Source organism: Pseudophryne corroboree, chromosome 2, assembly GCF_028390025.1.
Source record: "Pseudophryne corroboree isolate aPseCor3 chromosome 2, aPseCor3.hap2, whole genome shotgun sequence".
In the NCBI taxonomy this organism is placed as follows: Eukaryota; Metazoa; Chordata; class Amphibia; order Anura; family Myobatrachidae; genus Pseudophryne; species Pseudophryne corroboree.
The window spans coordinates 703,656,776-703,680,090 of NC_086445.1; the positions used below are offsets into that span (position 1 = coordinate 703,656,776).

At 47.0% G+C, this 23,315-nt stretch overlaps 2 protein-coding genes across 4 annotated transcripts in view; both read left to right on the forward strand.

Annotated features, from left to right (window-relative positions):
• The window catches only part of LOC135045595 (complement decay-accelerating factor-like), a 449,130-nt gene that overhangs the window by 49,306 nt on the left and 376,509 nt on the right, over window positions 1–23,315 (forward strand). The window lies entirely within an intron of this gene.
• LOC135009520 (uncharacterized) lies at window positions 1,013–17,948 on the forward strand. The gene is made up of 4 exons (XM_063952283.1): window positions 1,013–1,142; window positions 1,702–1,957; window positions 2,068–2,128; window positions 15,894–17,948. The coding sequence occupies exons 1-4, from the start codon at window positions 1,013–1,015 to the stop codon at window positions 16,632–16,634; spliced, it is 1,188 nt and encodes a 395-aa protein (XP_063808353.1). The 3' UTR covers window positions 16,635–17,948.

Below are 23,315 nucleotides of genomic sequence, written 5' to 3' on the forward strand. Positions count from 1 at the left end.
GCAGCTTCACTTGTTAACATTAGCGGTTACGTAGCCTAGAAAATCGCAATTGCCTTAGCGTACAACTCTGAATTTGGTCCTGTATCCCTTTCATCTACCCTCAGTCCATCTTCCCACTCTCAATTTTATTTCCTCAAACCCAACCTTTCCCAACCCTCCTGTCACCTCTAATCTCACACACATATATCTAATTTCCAATCCCTTATCATGCATCCTCTGGAATGCCAGATTAGCTTGCAACAAGTGTACCCCCACCCATGACTTCTTCATTTCTAACTCCCCCTAACTCTTTGTCATCACAGAAACCTGGCTATCTTTGACTGACACTGCCTTTCCAGCTGCCCTTTCCTATTAAGGTCCTAGCTCTCTCTTCCACAACGCCCAGGCACGTCAGCCATAAAGGAAGTGAAGTTGGGATGTTACTCCCGCAATCCCCCCTCCCCACACTGTACTTTTTTTTTGTGTAATAACATTATTATCCCCAGAACCCTCTCTCTCCTCTTCTGCTTGAAGGTCCACTTGTCTGCCTCCTGAGTCCTATACACCTCTGTGTTGTCTATCATCCTCTGGTCCTGTGTATTCCATTCCTTAACTTCTCCACCTGTTTACCCCACATTCTCTTCTCTGACCAAGAATAAAGCTTAGGTATACTATCCAATGGCAACTATTAGGAATATGATCTAGTGCCAGGGTTAGCGTTAACCAAGCAATAACATAAGTAAAGTGCAGATAGTTGAAGTATACATCATAATTTCACTCCTCACGTTAGAGTATTCCCCCAGGGAGCATCATGTCAAGTTTTTTTTCCAAGCTTCTCTAAAGACCAGGAAAAAGATTACATCCCCTTTATGTTAGCCTTTTTGTAGGTTGTCAACCATTTCTAAAACTCTGGGGCTTATTTATTACGATTGTTTTTAGATTTAACCACATTCTAATGCATATACATAGACAAAAGTTCATTTGGTTCAGTGTAAATTCTGCTGCCATAGTATGTTCTTCTAACTCATAATTCATGGCCTTTACTGATCATCTAAGGATAGGAAATGACAGATGTTTTCCTGTTTGTGTGATGGAAACTGATGTCTGCTGGTCTGATTCTGCTATTCCCTTTGTCACAGAGCAGTGTAGTAAACTGGCCACAAGTATGTCTAGTGCAGTGGTTCCCAAACTTTCTTGAATCAGCGTTATTTTCACTACACCCCTAGGATAAAAGTCTTTTATTGATAAATTTGGGAAAACAATATAAAATTGAGTAAATTGTGCCCACCTGTTATATTTAGGGTGGCTACACACCAGAACGACCATGATCATGCGATGATCGTGAAACTATTTCCATTGAACTTCACGGGAGCTCCTGGGCAGTCCCAGGCTCACGATTTGTTAAAAATGGTGCATTTGTGTCAAATGATCGCGATCCGATTCCGATGGTCGTTAGACGGTCGGATCTGGTGCATCGTGTGTTGCACAGTACACCATGCAACCGTCTTGCAGATTGGACTTTGAAATATAATTTATTGGCAGGACTAGCTGAGGGGTTATAAATGGCAGCAGCCATTTTAGATCGGTGCATTTGTGCTTTGTGACTAGTGAGGCTTGGTGTATACCTGCTGAACGCTGTACATAGCTTAGCTATTTTGCTCTGCTTTGTATTGCCTGCAATTACAAAGCGTGCTTTTCCTGTGTCCATTATGCATTCTGTAGTGATGGATCATTACCAGCAAGATTATCTGCTGTACTATGCTGTGCTGAGGCGTGAGAGGGCCCAGCGTAGGAGAGCTAGATCGTGCTGGATGAAGCAGTGGCCACTGAGTCATCAGACTCATTGTCACATGCCACTGCTCATGGAGATTAGGGAGAACAATCCTGACGACTACCACAATGTCCTGCGAATGGATGATGCTACCTTCCAGGAATTGCTGCCTCTGGTGACCTCCTACATAGAGAAGCAAGATACTAAGTATCGGATGGCTATCCCTGTTGAGGCCCGGCTGGTGGTGACCCTGAGGTCTCTGGCGACAGGACGGTCTCTGGCTGACCTAAAGTTTGATTCCTTCATCTCCCCGCAAGCTTTGGGCCTCATCATCCCGTGCTGCTCATCGTGAAGGTGCTGCAGTACCAGTATTGCAAGGTAAGGAAAAATACACCACACACTTGTTGTACATACAAAAACTGTTTTATTAATACTTTAAACTGTTAATTATTTTTTGTTTGATTGATGTTTAACACACTTGGAATGTTTTTTTCTCTTACGTCCTAGAGGATGCTGGGGACTCCGTAAGGACCATGGGGATAGACGGGCTCCGCAGGAGACATGGGCACTAAAAAAGAACTTTAGGTATGGGTGTGCACTGGCTCCTCCCTCTATGCCCCTCCTACAGACCTCAGTTGATTACTGTGCCCAGAGGAGACTGGGTGCATTACAGGGAGCTCTCCTGAGTTTCCTGAAAAGAAAGTATTTTGTTGGGTTTTTTATTTTCAGGGAGCCTGCTGGCAACAGACTCCCTGCATCGAGGGACTGAGGGGAGAGAAACAGACCTACTTTAATGTTAGGCTCTGTTTCTTAGGCTACTGGAAACCATTAGCTCCAGAGGGAACGGAACGCAGGTCTCACCCTCGCCGTTCATCCCAGAGCCGCGCCGCCGTCCTCCTCGCAGAGCCGGAAGATAGAAGCCGGGTGAGTATGTGAAGAAAGAAGACTTCAGAGGCGGCAGAAGACTTCAGATCTTCATAGAGGTAACGCACAGTGGTAACACTGTGCGCCATTGCTCCCACACAGCACACACAGGGCAGTCACTGTGAGGTTGCAGGGCGCGGGGGGGGGCGCCCTGGGCAGCAATAAGGACCTCCAATTCTGGCTAAAATAGTGATATACAGGCTGGGCACTGTATATATGAGACCCCCACCAGTTTTTTTTACATTTTCAGCGGGACCGAAGCCCGCCGCTGAGGGGGCGGGGCTTGTTCCTCAGCACTCACCAGCGCCATTTTTCTCCACAGCACACCGCTGAGAGGAAGCTCCCCGGACTCTCCCCTGCTTACCACGGTGAAAGAGGGTTTTTAAGAAGGGGGGGAGGGCACATAATTGGCGCAGTAATAGATGATAACAGCGCTATCTGGGTAAACATATTGTGTTTTTTCCCTGGGCCATTAGCGCTGGGTGTGTGCTGGCATACTCTCTCTCTGTCCAAAGGGCCTTAAGGGGGAACTGTCTTCAGTTAAGAGGATTCCCTGAGTGTGTGGTGTGTCGGTACGCGTGTGTCGGCATGTGTGAGATAGAAGGCTCTCCTAGGGAGGAGGTGGAGCAAATGACTGTGGTGTCTCCGTCGGCAACACCGACACCTGACTGGTTGGATATGTGGAATGTTTTAAGTGCTAATGTGAATTTATTGCACAAAAGGTTAGACAAAGCTGAGTCCAGGGGATGTCGCAAGGACCTTCGGGGTCTCAAAAGCGCCCACTATCCCAAATAGTAGACACGGATACCGACACGGATTCTGACTCCAGTGTCGACTACGATGATGCAAAGTTACAGCCAAAATTGGCTAAAAGTATTCAATATATGATTATTGCAATAAAAGATGTTTTGCATATCACAGAGGAACCCCCTGTCCCTGACATGAGGGTTCACATGTATAAGGAAAAGAAACCTGAGGTAACCTTTCCCCCGTCTTATGAGCTGAACGAGTTATTTGAAAAGGCTTGGGAATCTCCAGACAAAAAACTGCAGATTCCCAAAAGGATTCTTATGGCGCATCCTTTCCCGAATAAGGACAGGATACGGTGGGAATCAGCCCCAAGGGTGGACAAAGCGTTGACACGCTTGTCCAAAAAGGTAGCGCTGCCATCCCAGGATACATCTACCCTCAGGGATCCTGCTGATCGCAAGCAGGAGGCTACCTTGAAGTCTATTTACACACATTCTGGTACCTTACTCAGACCGGCGATAGCGTCGGCTTGGGTTTGTAGCGCTGTAGTAGCGTGGACAGATACCTTATCTGGGGAAATTGATACCCTAGATAAGGATACCATATTATTGACCCTCGGTCATATTAAAGATGCTGTCTTATATATGAGAGATGCTCAAAGAGATATTGGCCTACTGGGTTCTAGAGTCAACGATATGGCGATTTCTGCTAGACGAGTCCTATGGACCCGGCATTGGACAGGTGATGCCGACTCAAAGAGGCATATGGAGGCTTTACCTTACAGGGGTGAGGAATTGTTTGGGGAAGGTCTCTCAGACCTGGTTTCCACAGCTACGGCAGGTAAATCAAATTTTTTGCCTTATATTCCCTCACAGCCTAAGAAAGCGCCACATTATCAGATGCAGTCCTTTCGGTCAAATAGGAGCAAGAGAGTACGAGGATCGTCCTTTCTTGCCAGAGGTAAGGGCAGAGGGAAAAAGCTGCCTACCACAGCTAGTTCCCAGGAGCAGAAGTCCTCCCCGGCCTCTACTGAATCCACCGCATGACGCTGGGGCTCCGCTGAGGGAGTCCGCCCCAGTGGGGGCACATCTTCGACTTTTCAGCCACATCTGGGTTCACTCACAGGTGGATCCCTGGGCAATAGAAACTGTTTCCCAGGGGTACAAGCTGGAATTCGAAGAGTTGCCTCCTCGCCGGTTTTTCAAATCGGCCCTGCCTGCTTCTCCCCCAGAAAGGGAGATAGTTTTGAATGCGATTCACAAATTGTGTCTTCAACAGGTGGTGGTCAAAGTTCCCCCGCTTCAACAAGGGAGTATTACTCAACCCTGTTTGTAGTCCCGAAACGGGACGGTTCGGTCAGACCCATTCTAAATTTAAAATCCTTGAACCTATACTTGAAAAGGTTCAAGTTCAAGATGGAATCGCTCAGAGGGATCATCGCCAGCCTAGAAGGGGGGGATTTTATGGTATCTCTGGACATAAAGGATGCATACCTTCATGTTCCCATTTATCCACCTCATCAGTCGTACCTGAGATTTGCGGTACAGGAGTGTCATTACCAATTTCAGACGTTGCCGTTTGGGCTTTCCACGGCATCGAGGATTTTCACCAAGGTGATGGCGGAGATGATGGTGCTCTTGCGCAAGCAGGGTGTCACAATTATCCCGTACTTGGACGATCTCCTCATAAAAGCGAGATCACAAGAGCAGTTGTTGAACAGCGTGTCACTTTCAATGAAGGTGTTGCAGCAACACGGCTGGATTCTCAATATCCCGAAGTCACAGTTGGTTCCTACGACTTGTCTGACCTTCTTAGGCATGATTCTGAATACGGGCCAGAAATGGGTTTATCTTCCGTTAGACAAGGCCCAGGAACTCATGACTCTGGTCAGGGACCTATTGAAGCCAAAACAGGTGTCAGTGCATCACTGCACTCGAGTCCTGGGAAAGATGGTGGCGTCTTACGAGGCCATTCCCTTCGTCGGGTTCCATGCGAGGACTTTCCAATGGGACCTACTGGACAAGTGGTCCGGGTCACATCTGAAGATTCATCAGTTGATCACCTTGTCCCCCAGGGCCAGGGTATATCTCCTCTGGTGGCTGCAGAGTGCTCACCTTCTAGAGGGTCGCAGGTTCGGCATTCAGGATTGGATTCTGGTAACCACGGACGCGAGCAACTTCCAAGGTCTTTGGTCAAACCAGGAGACTTGTCTTCACATCAACGTCCTGGAGCTGAGGGCCATATACAGCGCCCTTCGTCAAGCGGAGACTTTGCTTCGCAATCTACCGGTTCTGATTCAGTCAGACAACATCACCGCAGTGGCTCATGTAAACCGCCAAGGCGGCACAAGAAGCAGAGTCAGCGGTGTTCATTCCGGGAGTGGACAACTGGGAAGCAGACTTCCTCAGCAGACACGATCTACATCCAGGAGAGTGGGGACTTCATCAGGAAGTCTTCGCACAGATTGCAAGTCGGTGGGAACTGCCCCAAATAGACATGATGGCGTCGCGCCTCAACAAAAAACTACAGAGGTATTGCGCCAGGTCAAGAGACCCTCAGGCGGTGGCAGTGGACGCCCTGGTGACACCGTGGGTGTTCCAGTCGGTCTATGTGTTTCCTCCTCTTCCTCTCATACCCAAGGTGTTGAGAATCATAAGAAAAAGAGGAGTACAGACAATTCTCATTGTTCCAGACTGGCCGCGAAGGGCCTGGTATCCGGATCTGCAGGAAATGCTCACAGAAGATTCGTGGCCCCTTCCGCTAAGACAGGACCTGTTGCAACAGGGGCCCTGTCTGTTCCAAGACTTACTGCGGCTGCGTTTGACGGCATGGTGGTTGAACGCCGGATCCTAGCGGAAAAGGGTATTACGGATGAGGTCATCCCTACTCTGATGAAGGCTAGGAAGGACGTGACAGCTAAACATTATCACCGTATATGGCGGAAGTATGTTTCTTGGTGTGAGGTCAGGAAGGCTCCTACGGAAGAATTCCATCTGGGCCGTTTCCTTCACTTCCTACAAACTGGAGTGAATTTGGGCCTAAAATTAGGCTCCATTAAGGTTCAGATTTCAGCCCTATCCATTTTCTTTCAGAAGGAATTAGCTTCTCTCCCAGAAGTACAGACTTTTGTGAAGGGAGTTCTGCATATTCAACCTCCTTTTGTACCTCCGGTAGCGCCTTGGGACCTTAACGTGGTGTTGAGTTTCCTTAAGTCACACTGGTTTGAACCACTTAAAACGGTGGAATTAAAGTACCTCACTTGGAAAGTGGTGATGTTGTTGGCCTTGGCTTCAGCTAGGCGAGTGTCGGAGTTGGCGGCTTTGTCTCACAAAAGCCCCTATGTGGTTTTCCATGTGGATAGAGCAGAATGGCGGACTCGTCCTCAATTCTTGCCCAAAGTGGTCTCATCTTTTCATATGAACCAACCTATTGTGGTGCCTGTGGCTACGCGAGACTTGGAGGATTCCGAGTCCCTTGATGTAGTCAGGGCTTTGAAAATTTACGTGGCCAGAATGGCTCGTGTAAGAAAAACAGAGGCACTGTTTGTCCTGTATGCAGCCAACAAGCTTGGCGCTCCTGCTTCTAAACAGACTATTGCTCGCTGGATCTGTAACACTATTCAGCAGGCTCATTCTACGGCTGGATTGGCGTTACCAAAATCGGTTAAGGCCCATTCCACTAGGAAGGTGGGCTCTTCTTGGGCGGCTGCCCGAGGCGTCTCGGCATTACAATTGTGTCGAGCAGCTATCTGGTCAGGTTCAAACACCTTTGCAAAGTTTTACAAGTTTGATACCCTGGCTGAGGAGGACCTCATGTTTGCTCAATCGGTGCTGCAGAGTCATCCACACTCTCCCGCCCATTTGGGAGCTTTGGTATAATCCCCATGGTACTTACGGAGTCCCCAGCATCCTCTAGGACGTAAGAGAAAATAAGATTTTAAACCTACCGGTAAATCTTTTTCTCCTAGTCCGTAGAGGATGCTGGGCGCCCGTCCCAGTGCGGACTACTTCTGCAAGGCTTGTATATAGTTACTGCTTATATAAGGGTTATGTTACAGTTTGTTCAGTCTCTGACTGCGGCTGTGTTGTTTCATACTGTTAACTGGTTCGTATTACCCGAGTTATACGGTGTGAATGGTGTGGGCTGGTATGAATCTTGCCCTTGGATTAACAAAAATCCTTTCCTCGTACTGTCCGTCTCCTCTGGGCACAGTTTCTCTAACTGAGGTCTGGAGGAGGGGCATAGAGGGAGGAGCCAGTGCACACCCATACCTAAACTTCTTGTTTAGTGCCCATGTCTCCTGCGGAGCCCGTCTATCCCCATGGTCCTTACGGAGTCCCCAGCATCTTCTACGGACTAGGAGAAAAAGATTTACCGGTAGGTTTAAAATCTTATTTTTTTCTTTATAAAAGATAGAAATGGTGCAAAAATAGATCCAAATTTGTAAACATTGTGTATCATCCAGTTTTATCATTCGCAATAGGCATGGACCAGTATGAACGACGGTGCTTCTGGCGCAGATATTCAAAGCCCTATTGATCTGCACAATGCACCACATGGGCATGGGCCTTTAGAGATCTGCGCCAGAAACAGCGTATCTCACACCCCTCCATACCTGAGCGAATGGTTAAACTGGATGATTACTGCGGAACATGAGGTAGGCATAATAGCAACTGTGCAAAACTGTAGAAAAGTGCAATAAAATATAAAACTATGTAAAAAATGTATCATCCTATTTCACCATTCGCAATAGGTATGGAGTGGTATGACAGACTATGCTTCTGGCGCAGATATTAAAAGGCTCATGCGCACGTGGTGCAAAGTGCAAATGCAATGGGCCTGGCCCCATTGATCTACGCTATGCACCACGTGGGCATGGGACTTGAGATATCTGCGCCAGAGACACCGTCTGTCATGCTGCTCCATACCTATTGGGAAAGGTAAAATTGGGGAATACTTGATTATAGGTATTCAAAAAGAGGAGACTCTTGGTCTTCCTCCAGTAATGACGTATACAGGTGGCTGTAGCTGGGTGGATGAGCAGGTTGTGAGGAGGATGCTGGGATGAGTGGTGGTGGATCTGGGCATGAGGAAGGGACTGGTAAGGGCGTTGGGGGGTGGAAAGGGGGTCGTTGCAGCAAGGGTCTAGGAGGCACTCAGACATGAGGGTGGGGGAGTAGGTTCTGCTGTTTCAGGTAAAGGTCCAAGGTCAATTTTAAGGCACCCTAAACGCCCTTGAAACAAGAGCTTGGTGCTTAGTCGCTCAAACGCCATTTGCTGGTTTGGAGCCAGCAGGCGTAAACCATCTGCCAAATAGGTTGCAAATGCATCATATCGGTCGGGGGGCCTTCTTAGAACCTGCTTGTCACAACTGAGGGCCTGAGCTGACGGGAGGCAGCCTCAGTTGTAGGGGCTGAGGTGTAAAGGAACCTGGGAGGTTGTATCAGACCCCTAGACATGTAAGTTACATGTAGAAGAATTGCCCAAAGGCGTGACCACGACAACCAAAGTAAAAGTCAATGATGTTTATTATGACATACTCCGTAACACAGTAGCAGTAAAAGAAAACATAAAATCAGCAGAGGATAAATACAGTTCCTGGGTACTACAGGGTGGCAAGGCCACAGGGCCCTGGTAGTGTGAGATAGTTCTTATAATCTTCTAGTTGGAAAGTCCTTACCAGGCCCGACTGTAGCAATGGAAATAGCCCAGGATCGTACCAGCTGGTGTTCCAGGAAAAGCTGGGCTGCTGTGGATAAAATGGCTGCTGTGGATACTGGCTGGAACCAGTCTGATGTTGGCACGGAGTGGATACTGGCTGAAACCAGTTAAATAATAAATGTAGCTTGAGAGAGATGAAATATGAAATGATATATGGAGCTTAAGAGCGGTGAAATAATAATACCGGTGATAAATGGTAATCTGTAGAAAAGGGTACCGGCACTTTAAGAAGAGCTGATCTCTGCTGGAAGCTGATTGCTGTAAGCAGGTGGATCTGTAGCTGGAAGCAGATGAATCCAAATGGATAGGAGAGTCAGGCTACACCGCAGGTGGAATGCTGGTGCGGGTCTCTTTAGTGGAGGTTTGGAGATAGGAACTGGAACCTGGAAAACAACCACAGGAGAGAGACAAACTGGAACTAGGTTTGACAACCAAAGCACTGACGCCTTCCTTGCTCAGGCACAGATTACTTATACCTGCAGCAAGGAAGGGATTGGCTAGGCAATTATGCAGATTAACATTGCAAACAGCAGATTGGTGGAAATGAACAGATGACAAAATCCAAGATGGCTGCGCCCATGCAGACACTTGGAGGAAAGTTTGGTTTGTAATCCATGTGGGAATTAAAACAGTAATGGCGGCGCCGGCCACAGGAGACAGGAGACGCCAGACTGACAAGTGCACATTCAACCACGCAGGCACAGCGGAGGCCGCGGCTGACGCAATCACCACTCTGACATTCTGCATGTAGCAACTCAGGAACAGCGGCGGAGGCCGCGGGAGACGCCATTCCGGATGTAACAGGCGCTGCGGTGACCGCGTCTCAGAGTGACAGGAGAGGAGGCAGGAATGTGGACATCAGTATAACAGATGGGATCCGGTCCTGGAACGCTGAGCCAGCCTTAGGAGGCATCTGAAGGGTAAGTAATGGCGTCCAGATACCCGGATCGTGACAGCACCCCCCCCCCTTTAGGAGTGGCCCCAGGACACTTCTTTGGCTTTTGAGGAAACTTGGAATGGAATCTCCGGACCAAGGCAGGAGCATGGACATCAGAAGCATTAGTCCATGAGCGTTCCTCAGGGCCGTAACCCTTCCAGTCAATAAGATACTGTAGTTGACCGTAACGGTGACGTGAGTCCAGGATCTTGGCCACTTCATACTCAACGCCTCGTTGAGTTTGGACTTTCGGAGTTGGAGGAAGTGAGGAATGAAACCGATTCAGGATCAGCGGTTTCAACAGGGAAACATGGAATGTCCTGGGTATTTTTAAGAAGGGAGGTAACTGAAGTCTGTAAGCAACAGGATTGATGACTTGCTCAATTTTGAAAGGACCAATATAGCGAGGTGCAAACTTCATACTGGGAACTCTTAACCTCAAATTCTTCGTGGATAACCATACCCGATCACCCACCTTGAGAGCAGGAACCGCTCTACGCTTCTTGTCCGCAAACTTCTTATACCTGAACGATGCCTTGAGCAGAGCTGCTCGTACACTCTTCCAGTTGTTTGCAAACTGATGCAAGGTGATATCCACTGCTGGAACAAAAGTTGCTGGGAGCGGTTGGAATTCAGGGACTTTAGGGTGGAATCCAAAGTTGGTGAAGAATGGTGTTGAAGAAGATGAGGAATGATACTGATTGTTATGACAGAACTCGGCTCAGGGTAGTAATTGAACCCAGTCATCTTGAGAGGACGACACATAGATGCGGAGGAAGGCCTCCAAGTCCTGATTCACCCTCTCAGTTTGACCATTGGTCTGAGGATGGTAAGCCGTGGAAAACTTTAGTTTGACTTGGAGGACTTGACATAGACTTCGCCAGAATTTGGCTGTGAATTGAACTCCTCGATCTGAGATAATTTCCTCAGGCAGACCGTGGAGTCGGAAGATCTCTTGTATGAACACTTGAGCCAAATTGGAAGCTGACGGAAGACCGGTGAGAGGAATGAAGTGTGCCATCTTGGTGAACCGGTCAACTACCACCCAGATGGTATTGAACTTGTTGCACATGGGTAAGTCTGAAATGAAATCCATCGACAGATGGGTCCATGGTCGACGGGGAACGGATAGTGGAACCAGTTGCCCCGCAGGCGACTGGCGGGATACTTTATGTTGGGCACATTTTGGGCAAGATGCAATAAACTCAGTGACGTCCTTTTTCAGAGTTGGCCACCAATAGGACCTAGAGATAAACTCCAGGGTTTTTTGGATACCTGTATGTCCGGCAAAACGGGAAGCATGGGCCCAATGCATGAGCTTCTTCCTTAGTACCGGCTTCACAAAACTTTTCCCGAGTGGGGGCGTAGAGTCCATCCCTACCGTGGAGAATGCCAACGGATTGATAATAGGATGCTTGTCTGAAGACTCTGACTCATTTTCTTGCTCCCATGAGCGGGAAAGGGCATCGGCCTTGCGATTCTGAGAGCCCGGACAGAACTGGAGTTTAAAGTCGAACCTGGAAAAGAAAAGTGCCCATATGGCCTGACGAGGGTTGAGACATTGTGCGCCTTTCAGATATAAAAGGTTCTTGTGGTCTGTAAGTATGGTGATTGAATGAGAAGCTCCCTCCAACAGATATCTCCACTCCTCTAGAGCAAGCTTGATGGCTAGCAACTCCTGGTCGCCAATGGCATAGTTGCGCTCCGCTGGGGAGAACTTCCGGGAGAAGAAACTGCAAGGATGTAAATGGCCATCTTTAGCCCTCTGATATAACACCGCTCCTACTCCAACGGAGGAGGCATCCACCTCTAAGATGAAAGGAGAGTCGATGTCGGGCTGTTTCAGAACTGGTGCAGAGATGAACCGTTGTTTTAAGAGATGAAAAGCTTGCGTAGCTTCTTCAGACCACTTGGACGGGTTAGCACCCTTCTTAGTTAAAGCAGTAATAGGCGCCACAATGGTGGAAAAGTCTCGTATAAACTTTCTGTAATAATTGGCGAACCCTAAGAACCTCTGGACCCCTTTGAGGGTTAAGGGTATCGGCCAATTCTGGATTGCTTGTAGTTTCTCAGGATCCATCTCTAGTCCGGAACCGGACACAATGTAACCTAGAAACGGAATGGACTTGACTTCAAAGACGCATTTCTCTAATTTGCAATAGAGATGATTGACACGGAGACGGGACAGAACCTCTTTTACCCAAAAACGATGTTCCTCTAAATTGTTGGCAAAAATGAGGATATCATCTAGATAGACCACGACATGACGGTATAAAATGTCTCTGAAGATCTCATTGACAAAATGCTGGAAGACAGCAGGAGCATTGCTCAATCCGAAGGGCATGACGAGGTACTCATAATGTCCGTCACGGGTGTTAAAGGCGGTCTTCCACTCGTCACCCTCACGGATCCGGATGAGATTGTATGCACCTCTCAAGTCCAGCTTTGTGAAGATGGTAGCTCCGCTAACTCTATCAAAGAGCTCAGTAATCAGGGGTAGTGGATAGCGGTTCTTGATGGTAATGTCGTTCAGACCTCTGTAGTCGATGCACGGCCGCAGACCACCATCTTTTTTCTTTACGAAAAAGAAGCCTGCGCCGGCTGGAGAAGAGGAAGGTCGAATGAACCCTTTTGCTAGGTTCTCTTTAATGTATTCCTCCATAGAATGCGTCTCAGGCAGAGACAACGGGTAAGTTCGGCCTCGAGGTGGAACCTTCCCTGGAACGAGATCAATCGGGCAGTCCCATTCTCTATGAGGAGGAAGGATATCAGCAGAAGCCTTACTGAACACATCCGTGAAATCTTGATATGGAGGAGGTGGAACATCAGACGACCTGGGGGAGGAAGAACAGACAGGCAACACTTTAAACAAACATGTCTCAGCACAGGAGGGACCCCATGCCAGAATCTGCGTAGTCGTCCAATCAATAGATGGATTGTGAAGACGGAGCCATGGAAGGCCCAGGACCACAGGATGTGTGGCTCTTGGAATCACTAAAAAAGAAATAAATTCGGAATGAAGAACTCCCACTCTCAGACGAACTGGTAGAGTCCTTAGGGAAATAACTGCATCAAAAATCTTGCTGCCATCCACGGCAGTTAAGGAGATAGACGAAGGAAGTCTCTCGGTGGGTAGGGACCACCGTTTAACATAGGCTTCGGAAATAAAGTTCCCAGCTGCTCCGGAATCAAGGAGGGCAATGACGTTCCGATAACGTTGAGCAACTTGAAGCGAGACTGGGAGATTACAATCATGAGGAGATGGAGAGGAGATCATTACTCCTAGCCGGCCCTCTCCTTGGCGAGCTAGGACTTGGAGTTTTCCCGGACGGTCGGGACAGGCATTGATGGTGTGAGACGGAGCTGCACTATAAAGACAAAGAGACTCAGAGAGACGTCTTCGGCGCTCAGCAGGAGTTAGACGAGAACGGCCAAGTTGCATGGGCTCATCTTTAGATGGTGACAGTTGGCGAGGAGGAGGAGCAGAAGATTTTGGAGCAGATGATCTTCCACGCTCAGTTGCTCTTTCTCTGAAACGTAAATCAACTTTCGTGCAGAGTGAGATTAGCTCATCTAACTTGGAAGGTAAGTCTCTGGTAGCTAACTCATCTTTAATATGCTCAGATAAGCCATGCCAGAATGCAGCATACAGGGCCTCGTCGTTCCATGCCAGTTCGGATGCCAGGATCTGGAACTGTATAAGATATTGTCCTACAGTACGTGATCCCTGGCGTAAACGGAGAATCTCAGATGAAGCTGAAGTTACCCGGCCTGGCTCGTCGAAGATACGCCTGAATGTTGACACAAATGCAGTGTAGGAGGATAGCAGGGTGTCGGACCTCTCCCATAACGGTGATGCCCAATCAAGGGCTGAGCCACTGAGAAGAGAGATAATGTAGGCAATTTTAGTACGGTCACTGGGAAAATTGCCAGGTTGTAGCTCAAAATGAATTTCACACTGGTTGAGAAATCCCCTGCAGAATCTTGGAGATCCGTCAAATTTTGCTGGCGTTGGAAGATGAAGACGGGGAGCAGAAATGGGTAAGGTGGGTGGGGTTATAGCTGGAGTCACTGTGGTTGACGCACTGGATGCGTCTGATAGTCGGAGGGTTGTCTGAATCCCATCCAGCCGAGTAGAGAGATCCTGGAGACAGCGGACGATGTGGCCCTGTGCAGCCTCCTGATGTTCAAGTCGGGCTGCCAGTTCTTGCATTGGCCTGGCCGCTTGATCCTGGTCTCCGGCTGGATTCATATGGTCAGTGCTTACTGTCACAACTGAGGGCCTGAGCTGACGGGAGGCAGCCTCAGTTGTAGGGGCTGAGGTGTAAAGGAACCTGGGAGGTTGTATCAGACCCCTAGACATGTAAGTTACATGTAGAAGAATTGCCCAAAGGCGTGACCACGACAACCAAAGTAAAAGTCAATGATGTTTATTATGACATACTCCGTAACACAGTAGCAGTAAAAGAAAACATAAAATCAGCAGAGGATAAATACAGTTCCTGGGTACTACAGGGTGGCAAGGCCACAGGGCCCTGGTAGTGTGAGATAGTTCTTATAATCTTCTAGTTGGAAAGTCCTTACCAGGCCCGACTGTAGCAATGGAAATAGCCCAGGATCGTACCAGCTGGTGTTCCAGGAAAAGCTGGGCTGCTGTGGATAAAATGGCTGCTGTGGATACTGGCTGGAACCAGTCTGATGTTGGCACGGAGTGGATACTGGCTGAAACCAGTTAAATAATAAATGTAGCTTGAGAGCGATGAAATATGAAATGATATATGGAGCTTGAGAGCGGTGAAATAATAATACCGGTGATAAATGGTAATCTGTAGAAAAGGGTACCGGCACTTTAAGAAGAGCTGATCTCTGCTGGAAGCTGATTGCTGTAAGCAGGTGGATCTGTAGCTGGAAGCAGATGAATCCAAATGGATAGGAGAGTCAGGCTACACCGCAGGTGGAATGCTGGTGCGGGTCTCTTTAGTGGAGGTTTGGAGATAGGAACTGGAACCTGGAAAACAACCACAGGAGAGAGACAAACTGGAACTAGGTTTGACAACCAAAGCACTGACGCCTTCCTTGCTCAGGCACAGATTACTTATACCTGCAGCAAGGAAGGGATTGGCTAGGCAATTATGCAGATTAACATTGCAAACAGCAGATTGGTGGAAATGAACAGATGACAAAATCCAAGATGGCTGCGCCCATGCAGACACTTGGAGGGAAGTTTGGTTTGTAATCCATGTGGGAATTAAAATAGTAATGGCGGCGCCGGCCACAGGAGACGCCAGACTGACAAGTGCACATTCAACCACGCGGGCACAGCGGAGGCCGCGGCTGACGCAATCACCACTCTGACATTCTGCATGTAGCAACTCAGGAACAGCGGCGGAGGCCGCGGGAGACGCCATTCCGGATGTAACGCGCTGCGGTGACCGCGTCTCAGAGTGACAGGAGAGGAGGCAGGAATGTGGACATCAGTATAACAGATGGGATCCGGTCCTGGAACGCTGAGCCAGCCTTAGGAGGCATCTGAAGGGTAAGTAATGGCGTCCAGATACCCGGATCGTGACACTGCTCTGCCCAGCTCATAAATTCCTTCTCTGTTGTGGCTGTTTTCTTGCCCTTGCGGCGCAGTTTTTTAGAGGGGGGATGTGGCGGGGTGGGTGTAGTGGCAGGTTTATTCGATGGGCCTGGAGTCTCCGCTAATAGCGTGAGGTCCGGGGTCGGAGGTTGGTCTGGCTTGGCACTGTGATACTATGGGACAAAAAAATAAATGTTTACTAATCAAATTTATTTTCTTTTTTATTTAAGTTCCCTACCAGCATGGAAGAGTGGAAAGCCATCGCAGAGGAGTTTGCCCAGCGTTGGAATTTTCCGAATTGTGGAGGAGCCATTGACGGCAAACATGTCCGCATATCCCAGCCTGTCAACAGTGGTTCCTACTACTACACTTATAAGGGCTACTTCAGTATCGTTCTGATGGCAGTGGGTAATGCGAACTACGAGTTCATCTTCCTGGATGTCAGCAGGAATAGGTGTGCTTCGTATGGTGGCACTTTAAACAATACCAAATTCTACCAGAGACTCACCTCCAACACCCTTCACTTGCCGTCTGACAAGAAAACAAAACATGTGCTAAATTTTGTGTTTGTGGCGGACGAGGCATTCGCCCTGTATGAGCACATCATGAAGCCATATGCGCAAAAGGGCCTAAACCACGACAAAAGGATCTTCAACTACAGGCTATCCAGGGCACGCTGTATTGTGGAAAGTGCTCTTGGAATCCTGGCTAACTGCTTTCGCATATTCAACACTGCCATCAACCTGAGGGTGGACAAAATAGACTTGGCAGTCACGGCGTGCTGTGTCCTGCTCAATTTACTCCACCGCAGAGCCACACAGCAAAGGGCTACAGGCACAGAACCACAAAAAGATCCAGATCTAACAGTGGAGGTATGCAGATATCCTCCATGGAACCACCTGCACAACAGTATAAGGGGACTGCACAGGCCAAACAGGTCAGGGACTAGTACATGGCCTACAGTATTTTAACGGAGTGGGTGCTGTCGATTGGCAGGAGGAATCCATTAGATACAGTAGAGTGGATTATACCTGTTCTCCTGTAACAACAAACTTAAACATTGCATACAGACATTTCAAAATACTGTGTCTCTACTTACCGACACTGGCTGCTAACTTACATACACAGTTGGCAGCATGTCCTCTACCTCGCTCTCCACCATTAGGATTACTCCAGTCCTATGTGACTCCTGACTCAGGGTGAACATAAGGAGACTGTAATACCAAAGGGTGGTCTCATACACTTGGTCGGCTCCGGCACCCGATCTCTTTGAAGACTCAATCTTCTTGTGTTCCTTTAGAATTTAAATTTAGAATTTTTTTTACACACCCAATCCGGGTTGGCATCCGGATGAAATGCCTGGCTATGTTCTGCCAAATCTTCAAGGGCTTTGGCCCTTTTCACTTTATTGATGTAATCAACCTCTGAGGAAACTGCCACCCACATAGGCGGAGAAACGCGTCAGTTGATCAAAAACATCAAGTGGAATGCACGGTAAGCCGGAAGCTCTGAAAAACCGGAAGTCGCAGCACGCGACCAACGCAAGCACTCCCTGCCTTTCCCTCCATGCTGCTTGCGTGTTACAGCTCAGCTGGATACATTGAACAGCCGCTGTGCGGTGGGGTAAGCATTTGCTACATGAACTGAATGCTTGGAATAGACTGACTGCATAGCCCACCCAGCGCTGCCGCATCTAACATGCTGCTAGTACTAGTAACCAAGCAATAAACCAGTGACCCTAAAATATAGGGCTGTGATTTTATTTATATCTCAAAATTGAGAGTATCTGGCAGCTTAAAGGAAATCATTACATTCCAAACTCCAGCGGAGGATGAAGTATAACCTTATATATTTTCTCATCAAAGACTGTGCTTGACTAACAGACTGTGCATTCGTCTAAATCATTGCTACTAACTGACTAGCATTGTATGCAGATCATTAACCCGCTCAGACCTAACCAGCCAATGCTGACATTGAAATGTTGTTTTTAATATTTTTTGTGATTGTTTATTGCTAATTGCTGTCAATTGGTATTGTCTATATAACATATACATGTCCTTATTAATAAATGTATTATTAAACCAGTAGCCAATCCAATCCAATCCAATCTTTTTCGTGCGCCCACATTGAAAATTCCTATTACTGTAATCTTTGGATTTTGTGCGCCAAAGACACTCGAACTCACAATATTTATTGATAAATCCTTCGACCAACTTGTGCTCCTTTGCCAGTGCCAGAGACATTTCTATTGGGAGAAAGGAAAACAATCATTAATATTTGTAAATTTCCCAAAAAAATATTTTAATGTTGAGTTATATAGTTTGGTCAATTAATTTTAGTTTAGTTAGTTCTGTTCATGTAGTTATAGTGTGTTGGCATATTCTAAAATTTTAAGGTTTTAATAAAATCTTATTACATACTTCACGTTTAATGTTTTTTATCCACATTGTAGTTGTTCATTTGTTATTAAAGGAAACCCACAGAAATGTCTGTCACATAACATTGGTGGCCAGTGCGGCCATATATAACGCAGTAAGGGTCCTGGGTCCCCATAAAAATAGCAAACAGTGGTCACATAACATTGGTGGCCAGTGCGGCCATATATAACGCAGTCAGGGGCCTGGGTCCCCATAAAAATAGCAAACAGTGGTCACATTACATTGGTGACCAGTGCGGCCATATAAAATGCAGTTAGGGGCCTGGGTCCACATAAGAATATCAAACAATGGTCACATAATATTGGTGGCCAGTGTGACCATATATCACTATATCATTGGGGTCGATTCTATTCGGCAACTAATGAATAGCGCCGGGAATTAGCTCCCGACGCTATTCAATTCAGCAACTAGTTACGTCGGCGATGGCCCGTTCTCGCCGACAAAACAGGCTGAATTGTCGGGAGAACGGGCATTCTCCGACTTAACTCTACGGCGCGAGGCAGATTCCCGACAGAATCAGCCTCGCGCCGGCCGCGAGGCAGCACTTTTGTCGGGTTTTTTCTCTCATCCCCCGGGGATGAGAGAAGAATTCCCGACAATTGCAGGTAATTAGTTGCTGAATTGAATAGCGTCGGGAGCTAATTCCCGGCGCTATTCATTAGTTGCCGAATAGAATCGACCCCATTGTCATCAGTGGGCAGCAAGGGCATAGGAGAGCAGGAATACACATACCAGGATGCAGTTGTATTGAGATGGGATCCAAAAAGAAGGTCACTGCTGCGCTTGAAGCCTGCACGATGCTGTAGAAGATGGCGGGTGGGAGTGTCCAGGAAATGCCACTGAAAGTGCGGGTCGCACGATGATTGGAGATGCAAACACACACACACACGATCTGCACACGATCGGCACCCAATGGAAGGTCGGATTGACAAATCTTTACTGCAGTAGGTAAAATCTCCAATCTGACATAAGAGTGACAGGGGGATCTGAATCATTGTCAAAACAGGTACGATTCTGCACTTTTTCCATAAAATCAATCGTACGATGAGTCAAAATGGGGGGGAATGGAGGCCAAATCGTCCTGGTGTGTAGCCATACTTAGGTTCAGTTATATGGTTGTGTACAGTGTTGTGCTTCTCCTAAAGATTTATTGTCAGATCTGGCTGGATGGAAGGAAAAACTGGTAATGTATGGGAGCAAATGACAATTGACCGTTTGCTCCCAAACACTGGAAAACAGACAAAAATGGTCAGTCAGACAAATTGGCAAAATCTATTTGATTTAACCAATTTGTCTGAACGACCGTATTTGTCAGTTTTACGGCATATAGGAGCAAATGGTCAATTGCCATTTGTGCTCATCCATTACCAGGTTTTCATTCCAACCAGCCAGATCTAACAATAATCTTTAGGTGTATGGCCAGCATATGTGTCCACATGTTTTATGATTTGCAGCCACCAACACTGATTTTGCCTATAGGCCCATATACACGGGAGAGATGTGTGCTGAGCGAACCGCTCAGCACACATCTCTCCCGCCATTCAGCACAGCGCGATATGTGGTGAGCGATGCGGCGGAGGACGGGGGGCCGCTCATTTCACCCAACGGGTGAAATGAGCAACGTGCTAGATTGAGCCTGCATGCATCGGCGATAGCGATGTGCGGGGCCGCGTATTGCTATCGCTGAGGGGGTACACACGAGTGATCTGTGCTTAAAATCTAAGAAATCTAGTCAGATTGCTTAGATTTTAAGCATGGATCTCTCTGTGAGTACCCCCCTTAATACTTTGACCATAAATAATTTGATTTGCTTCTGAACCATTAACCTAAGCCACACCTGCGACAGCTTTGCGGCACCCCAGGGTTTTGAGAACCACTGGGCTAGAGTTTGAATATTTTCTGTAAAGCTCTGCAGAATATGTGTGCTATATAAATAACTGGTAATAAATAAATAAAATAGAAGATAATCAACATTGTGAATTGTTGGAAAGTAATTAGGATTCTAGCATTGTTTCAGTGCAGTTTCTGGCATTGGTTAATGCAAGAGAAATAGTGTTCATTTCAAAGCAAATGTAAAAATACATGTGCTACAGCCTGTGGGCCTAATTCAGACCTGATCGCTAGGCTGCATTTTCGTACAGCCTTCGATCAGGTCTGAACTGCTCATGCGTATGCACCGCAATGCACAGGCGCGCCGGTCCGCAATGACGGGGATCGGCGGGCAGCGAAAGTATGGTGCAAGAAAAGTGATCGCACGGTGACTGACAGGAAGAGGCCATTTGTGGGTGGCAACTGACCGTTTTTAAGGAGTGTCCAGAGAAAAGCAGGAGGGACCAGGCGTTTGAAGGGTGGGTTTCTGACGTCAGCTCTGGCCCCGATCATTGCACTGGAAGAGTAAGTCCTGGTCTGTGCAGAGACTACACAGACTTCTGTTTGTTCAGCTCTCCTGCACATGCGATCGCACACCTGCACAGGGATTTCCCCCTCCCCCTGTAGGCGGCGACTACCCTCGCAGGGATGCAAAAAACGCACCCTAGCGATCAGGTCTGAATTAGGCCCTATGAGTGTAATGTCTGATGCTTCTGTGCAGTCTGCCTGTAATGCTTTACTGCGCCTTCTAATCAGATATAAGAGATTTGCAGGTGTTGGCAAAAAGACGTTAAAACCACAGTAAAAATTGAATGAGCCATTAACTGAAATGCAGCTAAATATTACTGTAATTATCCACGTTGTTTCAGGAACAAGGCCACTCTGCCTTTCAACAGATTTTCAACAACCATATATGTACTGTATGTTCATATGTTTCTGCGTATATATAGGCAGTAACTATATTTTTTAAACGGGCTTAACTATTAAATGAATACTTTGCGTGCAACAGCACCATCTTGTGGACAATGGAAAAATATACTGAGTAGGGAGGCCAACTTCAGGCTGTTTTTTCAATCCTGGGTATCGGGATTGAAAAAATCTCAATCCTGGGATTCCCGGGATTGAACTGTCCTCCTTTAATTTATGTATGTGGGGGAAGGGGTCAGGGGGGTTACAAGTTAAAAAAATTAAATAAAATAACATACTCACAAATGAGTAGAACGGTCCCCAAGGTCCAGAGGTAAACGCAGGCCTCTGGCAGTGAGGGTACCTTGCTGCCCGGCTTCAGAAGGCAGAAACTGAGCCGAGTGCTCAGGGCTGCCCGGATGAGAGAGACTGCATGGGGGCAAGGAGACATTGCTGCCCGGCTTCAGAAGGCAGTTTCCGAGCCAGGTGTTCAGTACAGGGCATGACGTAAACACCTACCCAAAAGTATAAATAGAGACAAATTATTTTTTGAGTGCAATGAAGGGCATAAAGAAATGGGCTTATCCCAGTCGCTTCCCAAGTAAAGCAGATTACGATATATTAATGTGGGGCCAAGATTTTGTGTGGGTAAAAGATCATTGTTTTTTTTTTGTTGCATAGAAGAGGGTATAAATGATATTAATACGCTGTTTGTATTACAATAATAATCTTTTGTCTGTATTCTGATGAAGCTGAATATTTATCTTATATAAAACCCTTTATGAGGTCTAAGAACACTGTACGCTATTTACGTATGGAGTACCGTAAGGGTACGCACGTTGCGTAGCAATCGCTTAGCCGTAGTCGAGACGCTCAAGCGTCACGTTCGCTCACGGCCAAGAGATCACAGGCAGGCACGCTATTGGCTGCCGTCTAACGTAATGATTCGCTATAGCGTAGCGGACGCTCGGGACCACGAGGAGATCACCAGCGGCGCTGACGCTCACAATGTTAAACCTTTATATCTAAACCTTAAACAGTATATTATGCAGTAAAACCTTAGTGTAGAAATAGGGTGTAGATGCAACCTAGTGTAACCTTATTAACTCAAATGCTGTTCGAGCGTCACCGACGCTCTGAGAATACTAAACACTATAAGAAATACACAGATACCTGGGCTTAGGGTCCAACGCCTAATATATATATATATTATGAATGATATACTTGCAAAAGAATTAACACAATACAAGTCATACACTACAATATAACATAGACTACCTAACCAGATAACTACACAGGAAATACAATACAATACAATTACGTTTTAAGGGAAAATAAGAGAGAAAGAGGAGAAGAGAGAGAAATAGAGAGAAATGGCTCACAATAACAGTAAGAACAATATGGTTGCGGAGAAACACTTACGCACAAAGGGGAAACGATCGCATGCGCCTCTGGACATCCAGCTCCCGATTTTCAGCAATGATAACCGTTGAAGAGAGAGCTGGATGTGATCGGCTTGTCTATTTATGCCCCACACACAATACAATTCAATGGTCCCTACAATCTCATTGTTCATTGGACACAGGAATTCGGCTTCGCATTATAACAAAAGGTCATAGGTTGATTCATACAGGTGGGCTGTGACTACTTCCAACTGTTCAGGTGGGTGGGATACTGGGTTTCCCGCCGCATGGCTAAGTAAGAACAAATAATAGTAAATGGACATAAACTTCTTATGTCCATAACTATTCGCACGAGTGATTAATCCGCTCCAAACCAACACCGGAATATTGCTATTTAAATACTCTTCCGATGGGTACCAAACACCACTGTATGACCCCTGTTAGACCCTTCGTACAATACAAAGAGGGATCTCTCTGTCCAGGAACATGCTATATTAACTAAACTTTCAGAATCTATCAAAGGGACCATGATCTACAAAATACATTATATAGTGAAAATATGTAACGATTGAGTCGCACGCTACGATCACATAAACTCTACTGTAAATACGCATACCGTGCGCCTGCGGGTGCCCGCGACTGTGAGTATGCGCACGTACGGGAGAGCGTACGCATGCGCAGCACGGACCTGTGTGAGGTGCAAATATGGTAGTGTGCATAGAGATATTTTTCTGACTTTGACAGTCCACCCTTTGGCAGTCAATAATAACTGCCACCTTCTAAAACATTTCAAAAAGAGAAAAATATATGTCAGGGGTTAATACATTTCCATGGTTGGGTAAGGGAGGAGAGAGGAGAAGGTGTGAAGAGGGTATGACCTAGTGAGATAGCAGAAGCATGTGTGTATGAGTCCATGTTTGGGGGGTCATGTATCATCGTGCCGTACGTGTGGTACTTCAAGCTTCGAGGTATTGCGAAGTATACATTTGAATTCCTTCTTATCCCGCGGTACGGGTCTGTGGATGGGCTGTCAAAC

What these genes read in the sequence shown, in the direction of transcription:
- LOC135009520 (XM_063952283.1), top strand. Translation starts at nt 1,013, where the DNA reads ATGGCCTTTACTGATCATCTAAGGATAGGAAATGACAGATGTTTTCCT. An exon ending in GTGTAGTAAACTGGCCACAA is followed by an intron (nt 1,143 to 1,701) that starts GTATGTCTAGTG and finishes TGCATTCTGTAG; the next exon opens with TGATGGATCATTACCAGCAA. An exon ending in TGCAGTACCAGTATTGCAAG is followed by an intron (nt 2,129 to 15,893) that starts GTAAGGAAAAAT and finishes TTTTTATTTAAG; the next exon opens with TTCCCTACCAGCATGGAAGA.